General features: G+C 44.5%; 1 protein-coding gene across 13 annotated transcripts in view; it reads right to left on the bottom strand.

The window, feature by feature from the left end:
* SYBU (syntabulin) overlaps positions 1–12,498 on the bottom strand; it is a 112,687-nt gene that overhangs the window by 10,740 nt on the left and 89,449 nt on the right. For 6 of the 13 annotated variants that reach the window (XM_067711461.1, XM_067711464.1, XM_067711462.1 and 3 more), the window contains one exon: positions 493–595. In XM_067711461.1, coding sequence (XP_067567562.1) covers positions 493–595 — 103 coding nt within the window. Of the gene's footprint in view, positions 1–370; positions 413–492; positions 596–701; positions 3,948–12,498 lie in introns of those variants that run through there. The other 7 variants (XM_067711469.1, XM_067711468.1, XM_067711466.1 and 4 more) reach the window with 3 other exon arrangements.

Raw genomic sequence — 12,498 nt, 5'->3', positions numbered from 1 at the left:
AAACTTTCTTCACCCCTTCCCCACGTGAACGTTGGAGGTGGCCAGAGGGTCACTATGCTTCTTTCACAAAGACGAAAAAGGAAGCTCAGCTAGAGGAAAGAAAGGGTGAAGTGAGAGGCTTTGCAGCTAAGAGGACAGATTCATGAAGGGGCGGCAGGGTGGGAAGTGGGAGCCGACTAGCCTGATCCTCAGGTGAGCACACAGGTGGGTGAGGGAAGGAGAGAGATGGGAGGGAAGGCGCCAGGGCTGCACGAGAGGGCGTCGCGGGCGGAGGAACACAGGGCAACCACGTCGTGACCAAGGTAGGTGAGGCTGGGAAAAGTACCAACTGTGAATCACTGTAAAAACCAACCAAGCAAAAAGCACTCACTGAATAAGCATAAAATCGGAACGCACAGTAATCCAGGTGGTTCTAGAGAAACAAAGTACAGGTCAGTCGGCCGCGTAACGCGTCTTAACAATTACAGAGCAGGGGGCAGGAGGCGGGCCTACTTGCGTGAGAAAGAGGACCGCTTGCTTCCCGCAGCAGACATGTGGACCTCAGGCGCCGAGATGCTGCCCGTGCTGCTCGAGGAGCTAAAATCGGCTTCGCTACCTGAAAAACAAAGGGGGAGAGAAGCATGAAGGAAATGAAACCCGAGAACACGCTGGCCAGTTCCCTGCCCTCCGACGTCCCTGGCTCCCCGCGTTTGCACACGGACTCGGCAAGTGGCCGGGTTCCAGCGCTCCCAGGCTCCCAGCGTTTTCCGCAAAGCAGACGAGAGAAGGCGCAGGCATGAGGGCGTCGTTTCATAAGCACAGCTTGGGAGCACAGTGAGGCAGGTTTCATAGATGCCGGCTTCCTGCAGAGGAGCAGCGGTGACCCGGGTCCGGCCCCAGTGCCCGCCTCTCCCTGTGCGCCAGCACTCCCGGGAACATCAACGTGCCGGCCCCAACGTTCAGCAGAATGAAAAGCCTGCGCGTCACCCCCAAAGAAGTTTTTCCCAGAGAGTTTATCTTTAGGCTTTGTAGTCGTCTAGCCGTTCTTGAGTTTGGCACGTTAGGGTCTGGAGATAAGCAACCGTCTAGAAGCTGTCATGGGGAAAGTCTGGGCTGCAGATAACTGCTCCAACCGGCACTATCTGATTATCCACCTTCTCTGGCTGCAGCTGCAGTTTTTCTATGAAGAACAGAACCTTAACAAATAGCAGGAACTGAACATTTCCAAAGAGACTGAAAAAAGTTCACAGTGACAGTGACAGAAGCTGTGAATGAAATTGAAATTTGAATAGTTTTGGGGGTGAGTGGAGGGGTCTATTAGTTTACAAATATCACGTTACATTTGAGCACAGACTAGAGTTCAGTGTGTAATTGGAAACATGCTGTGTGGTAGAATAACTAATATAAATTCACTTTTAACAAAAAAAAATACATAGTTCTGAAATAGTAATAATGAAAACAGTCCATGGATTGCCTGGGGAAGTGCAGGGGCCATGGAAGAGGTAACAGAACAACAGGAAGAAGAGAACCAGGATTTTTTTTTTTAAAAGAAGAAATTCCAGATGTTTTTGGAAAAATCAATCTGATAGGTACACAATTTTATTTGACCTTGTTTCTCAACTCCTCTGCCACAATTTGTGACTCTTCTGGTCTAAAACCCAGAGCCAGATCACATTTCTGAGTTGAGGAAAATATGAATAATCTAAATCCCTTGCATTTCTAACAAGCAGTGATCAGTAATCCTCATTTATTGATGATCACAAGTCTTTACTGAGAGCACACTAGGTTCCAGGCCCTGTTCAAAATTCTTTCTATACTTTGTATCTGTTCATCTTGACAGCTTTGTAAGGCAGATATTAATCTCACTCTTCTACTATTGAGGAAACCAAAGCTGATTTACTTGTCCAAGACTTGTGGGTGATGAATCCTGTCCAGGACCAGATCCCATAATACCCCTGTGATAACATGTCCTCAGGAAGGCAGTGGTTAGAAGCAGGGGCAGGAGAGGTTCCTCTATACACTGCCATCTCCCCCACAGTCAAGATGAGCCATAGGGACAAGATGCAGCCAGACCAGCCCACTGGTGGACAGGTGCTCTCACTAATGGGGTGTTTTAGTGTTGCTGGAGGGGAACGTCAATGACAGCAAGGCAAAGAGAGAGAAAAATCCCTTCCCTGGTTTCTAGGACCTCTCAGGAAGGTCAGCCTCTTCTGGGAAATAGATCGAGAAGGACCCCTTAGTGCAGATGACAGCAGTGAATCCCAACTCCCGCAGAATTCTGGGAGGATTAAGGTAGCAATTTATCAGAACTGGGACTGGCTATTCCTCCTGGATTTCAGAGACTTTTGTCTAATGATGTAATGAACTCCCAGAAGCTCCCTGAACCTAATTAGTTGCCTCTGAGTAATGTGTTGGCTAACCTGTAGTATTTAACAGTCTCAAGGACTCATGATTGGTAGTGCTATCCAGGAACACACTAGTCCTGACAGCCTAATTCAACCAGCCTTGTCTGCTAGTACATTACCAGGCTGGTTATTAAATGATAGAGGTGGACAGTTTTCAAAAATAGATCCCATGGTTGCAGCCACCAGGTGTAAGATATTATTTTCTAATGTAAAATTATTACTCCGAAACACCCAATTTTCACTCTTTAAAAGGTATGCAGAAATCCATCAATTACAATTTAACTGCCTGCATAAAAACGGAAATTCTAGAACAGAAACAGACAATTGCTGAAAATCCATTGTTACCTCACGATGCCTCTGACCTGCAGTAATTATGTACCCTGAACTGAAGGGACAACTTTGTTCTAAACTTTATTGCTCATGGCACTCAATATATTGACTCTTTACTGTTTGAGTACTATGATAGCGAAAATTGTATATGCTACTTAACTATTTCTGTTTATGATTTTTAAAAATATAAACTATTTCCAGTTTGCTCATTGCCATGTAAAGTCAATGCACTCTTTTTAAGGGATACACAGAAAAGGCAATTTTACTGTGTGATCTGAATATATTCTCCCCATTTACTAAGAAAACTCAGAATAAGGCTGGAGGCCTGAAAACCTCTTATTTATCTATTATCTGGCAACAAAGACACCGGGAGTGAGAGGCACTCCTTAATGCATTTCCTTTAAACAGTGTATGCAACTAGGTGATTGCCATGGGTGCTGTATGTAGTTCAGTGCTCTTTTGGGTTACTAGAATCATACAAAGAGAGTTCCTAACCTAAAAACATAGGCCCTGAGTCAGATAGCCCAGGTTCAAATTTCACCTCTACTTCTTGCTAGACGTAGGCACATTACTTCACCTCTCTCTGCCTCAATTTCTTAATCTGTGAAATGGAGATTGACGATCATAGCACCTGCCTCGTAGGGTTATTGTAAGCAATGAATATCTATCTGCCATCTTAGAAAAACACCTGATCTGTTGTAAGTGCTCAATAAATGTTAGCTGTTATTATTATTCTGCAGGGGTTAAAAAGACAACTTTTGTTATACTATACATCTCCTTTGTGGAAAATTTAGAAAATAGCAACGATGCAGAGGGGAAAATATAGTCTATAATTCCATCACCAAAAAATAACCTTTTGGCATGTAACTATTCAGCATTCATACTTAATACATTATTATGTAACCTAATTGTTTTTCTTTTACTATGTGAATATCTTTAAAACATGGCACATTTTGTTTTATTAAATCAATGAATATGTAGGCTATGTCCAATTTTTCTATCATTAGAAGCAAAAACGATGTGCCAGAAACCATCCTGAGCATCTTTTACATATTAATTCATTTATTTCTCATGACAGGACAGACCCTATGAGGTAGGGACAGCTAAGGCAGAGAAGTTGAGTGACGCTCACCAGGTGTCACAACTAATAAGAAGTAGAGCCAAGAGGGAAACCAGGCCATCTGACCCCAGCGTCCATGCTCTTTTTTTTTTTAAATTATATCTTTTTTTTAAGTTAATTAATTATTTTTGGCGCATTGGGTCTTCGTTGCTGCGCGCGGGCTTTCTCTAGTTGTGGCGAGCGGGGGCTACTCTTCGTTGCGGTGCACGGGTTTCTCATTGCAGTGGCTTCTCTTGTTGTGGAGCACAGGCTCTAGGTGCATGGGCTTCAGTAGTTGTGGCTCGCAGGCTCTAGAGCGCAGGCTCAATAGTTGTAGCTCACAGGCTTAGTTGCTCCTCGGCATGTGGGATCTTCCCGGACCAGGGCTCGAACCCGTGTCCCCTGCATTGGCAGGCGGATTCTTAACCACTGCGTCATCAGGGAAGCCCAGGGTCCATGCTCTTAAACAAGGGCTTAATGGCTAGCCTTGGGCACACAAATTTACATCCTTGTTTATTTCCTTAGAATAAATTCCTAAAAGTAGAATATTTAAGCCATAGTATATACTCATTTTAAGACTTTTAGTATATATTGCATAGGGATTTTTTGGATGGCATCAGCCGAAAGCAGTTTTGGTGGACAAGGAAGTGTTTGCCCCCATCTGCCCGTGTGTAGACACCTGATTGGTAAATCTCTGATGCCACAGGGAATACTTCGACAAAGCACAGGAAACAGTATTTGGCCATTGAAGAGCTGTGCTTGAAAAGCTGAAGGGAATTTTAAAATATGCATATCCAAGCCATCCTCATCAACACTGTCTCCAACCAGCTGCTGGGGTTGGCGGAGCAGGGTTCCAGGACTAAGCAGGGAGGATGCACTTGATGACCTTTAAGATAGCTGTGATGCCGATGTCCTGGTGATTACACACCCTTCAGCGGGCTTTCCAACCATCAGGGAGCTAAGTTTTTTGTTCAGTGGTACTGCTGGATCCTCTCGAGAGGCTTTACTTTTATTCATAACCTTAGGGTAATAAGCATTCTGTGCATGTGATGGTAAAGCCGGGAATTAGAGAAGGAAGGGTCAATGGAAACAAAAAGAATATGGGCAAAGACTGATAACTAGATGTAGTTTTTAAAAACACTGCCTGTGATTCAGTCTCTTAGGACGTTATTATTTTTGCCTCCTTTCAGGAGACTGTGAATTCCTCATACATCAGAACATCACAGGCCTCTGAGAACAGAGCCATCCTGACGTCTACGAAGCTGTATTAAGCCAGCCTAAACCACTGCTTTAAGCAGCCCCAAACCTTCCTTTATCCTTTGTCACCACAAAGCTATCAAATTAATTCAGGTTGGCCACCTATATCCCCAACTCAAATAGAAGCAGCAAATTAAAACAAAAACAAAACAAAACAGTCCCCCATCAATTCATCCTCCTATCCCCCATCCCCCCCCCACAGCTACACAGATCTTTTATTTAAAGGTCTCTAGGGAGGAGAGAGAAGCCATTTTCACTGCAAGCAAGCAGCACTATGAAGGAGCAGCTGCAGCAGTGGACACATGTAATTACAAAAGGAGCTACTCCAAGTATGTTCAGTAGCAGTGACTCTTAGCTGCAGAGCTTTGCGGGCCCAGCCAAGGAATCCAAAAAAGGCTTCACAGGGGCTTCCCTGGTGATGCAGTGGTTGAGGGTCTGCCTGCCGATGCAGGGGACACGGGTTCGAGTCCTGGTCCGGGAGGATCCCACATGCCACGGAGCGAATGAGCCCGTGCGCCACAACTACTGAGCCTGCGCGTCTGGAGCTTGTGCTCCACAACAAGAGAGGCCGCAATAGTGGGAGGCCTGCGCACGGCGATGAAGAGTGGCCCCCGCTTGCCACAACTGGAGAAAGCCCTCGCACAGAAACGAAGACCCAACACAGCAAAAAAAAAAAAAAAAAAAGTAAAATGGAAATGTTATATAAAAAAAAAAATGCTTCACAGCCTAAAGAGGATTTTTGTTTTAGCTTTTGCAAACTATTCCCAGAACCCCCATAGGTGTTTATCTCAGAAAAAAACATATATATATATATATATATATATATATATATATATATGTTTTCTTGCATATCAGAACATGTCTTTCTGAAAAATTGTAAATACTATTTCCATTTTATCATAATTTCAGAAAAGATTTATCTTCATTCTGATTGATGTCCGTATGGAGCTGCCATCCAGTTAAAAGCATATATGTAGGGCTTCCCTGGTGGCGCAGTGGTTAAGAGTCCGCCTGCTGATACAGGTGGACAGGGTTCGTGCCCCGGTCCGGGAAGATCCCACATGCCGCGGAGCGGCTGGGCCCGTGAGCCATGGCTGCTGAGCCTGTGCGTCCGGAGCCTGTGCTCCGCAACGGGAGAGGCCACAACAGTGAGAGGCCCGCGTACCGCAAAAAAAAAAAAAAAAAAAAAAGTGATTCAAACTGCCATGAGGGCATGACTCTCTCTCTGAGCCCGCCTGTGTGTCTATCCACACATACTGCACTTCTTTTTTCTCCTAATAAATACTTTACTTGTTTCACTACTTTCTTTGTGGGAATTCTTTTTCTGCAAAGCCGTAGGGCCAGGGCCTTGTCACCGACCACTGGTCTAGTGGCTAGGATTTGGTGCTCTCACCATTGTGACCCGACCTCAATCACTGGCTGGGAACTGAAACCCTGCCTCAAGCTGCTGCAGGCCCAGGCCACCCAAAATCATATTAAATCAGCAAAAAAAAGAAAAAAAAAAAACCCACAGAAAACTGGGCAAAGGACATGAACAGGCAGATGGCAAAGAAAGAAAAATAAACAACCAATATACCTGAAAAGCCATACAATCTCACTTATAAAATTAAAAATGTAAATTAAAAAAAGATTTTTTTCATCAGATTGGCAAAAGAAGAAAATCAAAGTTTGATAACACTGGTCTGTTAAGGGTTTGGGGCAAAACACTGATAAGATTTAGCGAGAGTGTGAATTGGTGCAATGTACATAAAAAAGAAAACTATACTGCTAGGAACTTATCCTGCACATAAGCGTTCAAAAAGACAAGTAAATTGTCCTTCAATACTGACTGGTTAAGTCAGGTGGTACAGCAACCTAAGAGGATACTCTGCAATCATGAAAAGGGGTGACGTGAACCTGTGTGTGCTGAAGTGAAAAGATCCGGAAGACCTGTTTGTTATTAGACAAGAAAAACAAGATGCATAAGGGTGGGTGTGGCATGCTTGCTTCTGTGTAAACAATTCTTTAAATAATAAATAACTTGCTACATGCATAGAACATTTTTCTTGAGGGACAAAATAGAGATTTGTTAATAATGGTTTCCCTTGAAAATAGGACAGTGAAGATATAAAGAGACTCTTCATTTTATAACTTCCTGAGCCATTTGGCTTTTCTAACCATGTGCTTATATTACACTTGTTATAAAAATTATAAATAGGGGTACAGTGCAATTATGGACAATTGACTTTTTTTCTTTTTTCCTTAAAAAAAATCTAAAATTTTTAAAGGAAAATCATTATATAATAAAAGTAATCATGGACTTCCCTGGTGGTGCAGTGGTTAAGAATCCACCTGCCAATGCAGGGGACACGGGTTTGATCCCTGGTCTGGGAAGATCCCACTTGCCGTGGAGCAACTAAGCCTGTGCGTCACAACTACTGAAGCCTGTGCGTCACAACTACTGAAGCCTGTGTGCCACAGCTACTGAAGCCTGTGCGCCTAGAGTCCATGCTCCGCAACAAAAGAAGCCATCGCAGTGAGAAGCCTGTGTGCCACAACGAAGAGTAGCCCCTGCTCGCCACAACTAGAGAAAGCCCATGTGCAGCAACAAAGACCCAACACAGCCAAAAATAAATAAATTAAAAAAATAAAAAGTAATCACATCACATAGTGCAGTATTAAGAGGGCTTTGGAGTGAAGCCACTTGGGTTTGAATCATGGCTCTTCTACTAACTCTCTGGAGCTTTGAGCAAGTTGTTTACCCTCTCCCTGCCTCAGTTTCTTCATCTGTAAAATAGGGATGAAGATATTAATAGCGGGTATTGCTAAGGGATTGTGGGGATTAGGCGAAACATACAAAGAAATTAGAACAGTGTCTGGCGCATAGCAAGCACTCAATATACGTTAGCTTTTATTATTTCTAACTAGAATTACTGGTACGGTGGCTTGAGGTCCAGAAGACCTTTCCCTTAAAAAGCCCCACAATAGGAAATGCCTTACCTCTCTCAAGTCAGGCATTTTTATAGTCACTCTTTACAAAAAGTGGTCTTCCCTCAGTGGAGGGCATGTTTCTATTTTTAACCGTGTGTGTGTGTGTGTGTGTGTGTGTGTGTGTGTGTGTACATAATAGAGTATGTATAAAGATCCATGGTTCTGAAACAAACTCCCCATGGACACCTCCCAATATCTCTAGAGTTTCCCCTGGGTTAATGCACACAGGTTTGCTGCTCAAGTCTCGACAAGGCCAGTCCCTGGAGGAAGGGAGGAAGGGAGCATGGAAGAGGAGGCACAAGAGGGCCGTAAGGTCAAAGACAGCTCCATCATGGTCACTCCTTTATCTCGGCCCGGCTCAGCCACCTGTCCTTGGCAGAAATACAGACGGTCTACCTGCCGACCAAGAAAAGTAGATGAAAGAATTGATAAGCAAAGAGGGTGTAAAGAAACTTCAAGAGGGAAGGAGGAAGTGAATGTTTCAGAGCAAGGCGAAAAGCCTATTAGTCTCCCTCAGGGACTCAGGATCTAACTAGTCTCCTGCCTCACTCCCCAGGAAAATTAAGACTGCACCGGCCAACCTCAGCAGAGTACAGGAACGGAGAATGGGTGCTGTTTGGCTTCATGAATGACCGTCCAGCTTCCCTGGGCCTCCTCTTGTCATTAGTAATAAATAAATAAGCGACCGTGTCAATTCACCAGAGTTGGCCAAGAGGGAAATGCTAGAGAAGAGATCAATCAATTCAACCCAAGGCCCATCGGATGCTTCTGGGGTCCTCCAGCACCGCTGCCAGGCACAACCCAGCATCACCAGAAGGGGGCGCCAGCCTGCAAGTTCACACACCAACAAGCTCTACCCAGAGAAGGCTCTACAAAGCCTGGCTACACCCCTCACTAGCCATGTGTTCTTGGCCAAGTGTTTTTAACCTCTCTAACCCTTAGTTTCCTTATTCATGTATATACGTATATATACATATATATATATATATATATATATATAAAGGATAATTTATTGTTTAACAAAAATTTATTGAGCATCTGCCATGTGCCATGAGTCAGGCCCTGCTCTAGGTGGGTGATTCCTACCTTGTTGATTTGTTGTGAAGTTGAAATGAATGGGAAGTGAAATGCATGGAAAGTGTTTGACATGCTCATAAATATTAATCTTATAATTATTAATAATAATGCAATGATTTCTAAACCTTACTATGCATAAGGGTCACCTGGGAAATTGAATAATAGTGCAGATTTCTGGGCAACACTCACAGAAATTCCACTTCAGAAGGTCGGGGGAACCCAGGAATCTGCATTTTACATAATTAGGATATATGATTTTGCAGCAGATGGTCATGGACACACTGTGAGGAGGGGTGCTCCAAAGATAAAGAGCACAGGGAATCTCTCTCCAGTCCAGCCAACTGCAAGAGCTTTCTTCGATGGGAAGTGGAAGGTGAGTGAGCAGAAGTTAAGGCGGCCAGGCTGCCAACACGAGTTCATTCGTTCAAGGGCAAGGTACACAGGAGAGAAGAGTTTAACTTACAGAGTGATCTGTTCCCTCACCGCTCTCCAGAAGCACCTTCCTGGGCTAAAGGCATTTTCAGAGGATTGGAAGGGAAGGGGGGACATACAGAAGGTACCAGTTCCAGCCAAACTCAAGTGCACACATGTTCGTTTGTAAAGCTAGTAGGATACTTAGCAGTTGGTCCATGGTTTGAAGTCCTCATAGTCCTGTTTTAAAGAGGAAGGACCGAACAGTTTGGACTTGGGGGTGTCCAACATCATTCAGCAGAAACACCGCACAATCCAGCCAGCTGTCCTCTGGGGCATCCCATCAGCCCTAACCTGCTGCCTCTGGTGTGGTCAAGGTGTCCCTGGCCGACAGGCTGAGTGGCACCAAAGGAAGCACACAGGCATGTGGAGCCTCCCACACTGAACAAGAATTGGGCACAGGCCCTTTAGAAGGTGGGCTTGAGGGGCAACCCTCTCCCCCACTAAATGGGTCTGGGAAGGGCTGCATCCACAGTGGCCATGAACTTCATCTATATTGATTATCTTGGGGGCCTGGTAATAGCAAGAGCAAATCCTCCTTGAAGAAGTTTTCACTCTTACATTTTCCTCATCTCTGATTTGTCGAATTTACTCAACTGAATTTCTCCCACTTAAAAAAAAGCCAGCTGGTGAGCCTGCTGCTTCTGTTTAAGGAGAAGTGTTTATCCAGTGTTTATCAAAGTGAGGCGCCTGCCCTCCGCGTCTGGGAAAAGTAGCGCTCAAGGGAGCAGGGGTGTCACCATGGGGACAGTTGACAGGGGAGGATGGAGACTGTGAAGGGGTGGGAGAGAGAACTGGGGACTGACATGCCACCAGCACTACAAAGTCAGAGCAGGGCTGGGAATTGTGTCTGGGACTCTAAGTCCAGAGTATAAGGGAGAAGGTTAAGGATGGATCTTTTTCCAAGTCCCCTCATTTTCCACCCTTAGTAAGGCTGAGCCAGTGCTGTCTGAAAGCAGTTTGAGACCATGAATGGAACAGAATCACCCACTTGCTAGGAAGAAGATGACATAATTTATAATTTGCTGCAGAGACATGCAAGAGGGTTCTAAAACAGCATTTCTTTCTTTCTTTTTTTTTTTTAAACCTCACTCTGTCCTTAAGCACAGTTTTTAAAATTGACTCCAAGACCTAACAGCCTTGATGGCCTCCCCTATTCCTTGTCACCGTCACGGCTATGTGACGGCCTGCAGGGCACACCATTCAAGGTCTGCTCTCTGCTCACAGGCTCCTGGGGGGCCACCACCCACCTCCCACACTGAAGCCGCAACTCACAAGGCCTCACTCCCTTGACTTTCGCAGCATCACTGACCTTGCCCTTTGCTCCATTTAAACAGTCCACCAGTGGAGTTACATCACTGGACCTTGTCAGCACTTGGCCGTGCTCCACTTCTAATATCTTGACATCCTTTCACCTTGGTTCCTAAATAATCTGTCCTTTCTCTTTCTCTCTCACATTTTCAATCCCCATGAAGTTGTTTCTCTTCACTTTTTATGAGGTAATATAGTTTAGTAGCCTCCGTTACTAGCTGTGTGACCTTGGGAAAGGCACTTAGCCTCTCTGTGCCTCACCTTCTTCTATGGAAGGAGAATGATAACAGTATCCTTACAGAGTTGTTGTAAGGATTATGTAAACTAATATATGTAAAAGCATGTAAAAAGTAGGGCCTAGCACTCGGTAAGCATTTTAAAATATTGCTATTCTTTTTATTTTTCTTCTCACGATTTCCCTCTCTGAATCACATCTGGTTCCCAACACATGAAAGGCCAAAATCGGGAAGGGCTTGGAGCAGAGGCCAGGAGTGAGGTGAGGCTGGTGTGGGGTGTGAGTGGTGAGCAAGGATTCAAAACAAGCAAGAAAATAAACAAACAGAAAAAGATTCTGACAGGAGTGTGGTAAAGATTCTTCCTCATCCCTTTAGACTGTAAATCAACGAGTAAATCCTCAGACTCAGGCTGTATTGACTAAACTCTCCAATTTCACAGGAGAGCCTCAAGCACACTAAACAATAGAGAGCTAATCATCGAACCTTCTCGTAGGGTCTGGGGGGTCACAAATAACGCACTCAGGAGACAACATCTCCACAAGGGCAAGATTTCATCAGTTCATATCTGTACATCCCACAGCTCTTTGCACACCTAGCAAATGTCAAGTTGAGGTGCTGACCCTGTCTTCAGAAAGAGGCAAACGTCTTAGGAGGAATATAAATTAGATGCTAAAAGCGGCCAACAAAGGAAAATACTATTCCCTATTGGAAGGATTAAGATTCCATGGAGATGCCCAGTGAACTAGCTAGCCTTTGAAACTATTCACGACAATCCAAGACTATAGCAGGAGGAGTCATAGAGATGGGCGTCCGGGGTGAAAGCAACAGCACGTGGAGACAGCACTGGAGGGAGAAGCAATGGCGGGAATGAGGTGATAAATTCAATTTAGAAGCAGGCTGGTTTAAAATCCTTCTAAGACACAGGCCCCAAAGTTTTATTGGACACATAGATCTTTTTAATTTCTAAAATTCCTACCTTTGCTTCTCTGAGAAAACATGTAAACATGTGACCTTTCTCAGACAGGTGGATATAAAAGAAAAGGAAGCATACATGTTTTTCCTACTCCAGGGATACTAAAACCTTAGTTTTGTCTGAAGTCACTCTACTGACAATCTTTGATGATCTACTGATACCCACCCCCTCCTTAGTGATTTCCATCTGTAAGCTGTACCAACTGAGACAAGAGAGTGGAGGAAGTGGCCAAGACGTCAGGTCACATAGTGCTGTGTGGAGCCCAAGCATGGACCTAGGGAGCAGCGTTGCATTATTTTCTCTGCAACCCAGAGAGCTATTTTCCCACTTGCCCCCCCACCCATTTTTAAATCTTAGTTTCAGAAGCACAGAACTGGATAAACCAAATTC

Source organism: Pseudorca crassidens, chromosome 17 (genome assembly GCF_039906515.1).
Source record: "Pseudorca crassidens isolate mPseCra1 chromosome 17, mPseCra1.hap1, whole genome shotgun sequence".
NCBI classification, from domain to species: Eukaryota; Metazoa; Chordata; class Mammalia; order Artiodactyla; family Delphinidae; genus Pseudorca; species Pseudorca crassidens.
Note: the sequence above shows the minus strand (reverse complement) of the source record. Positions and strands in the feature narration are given on the sequence as shown.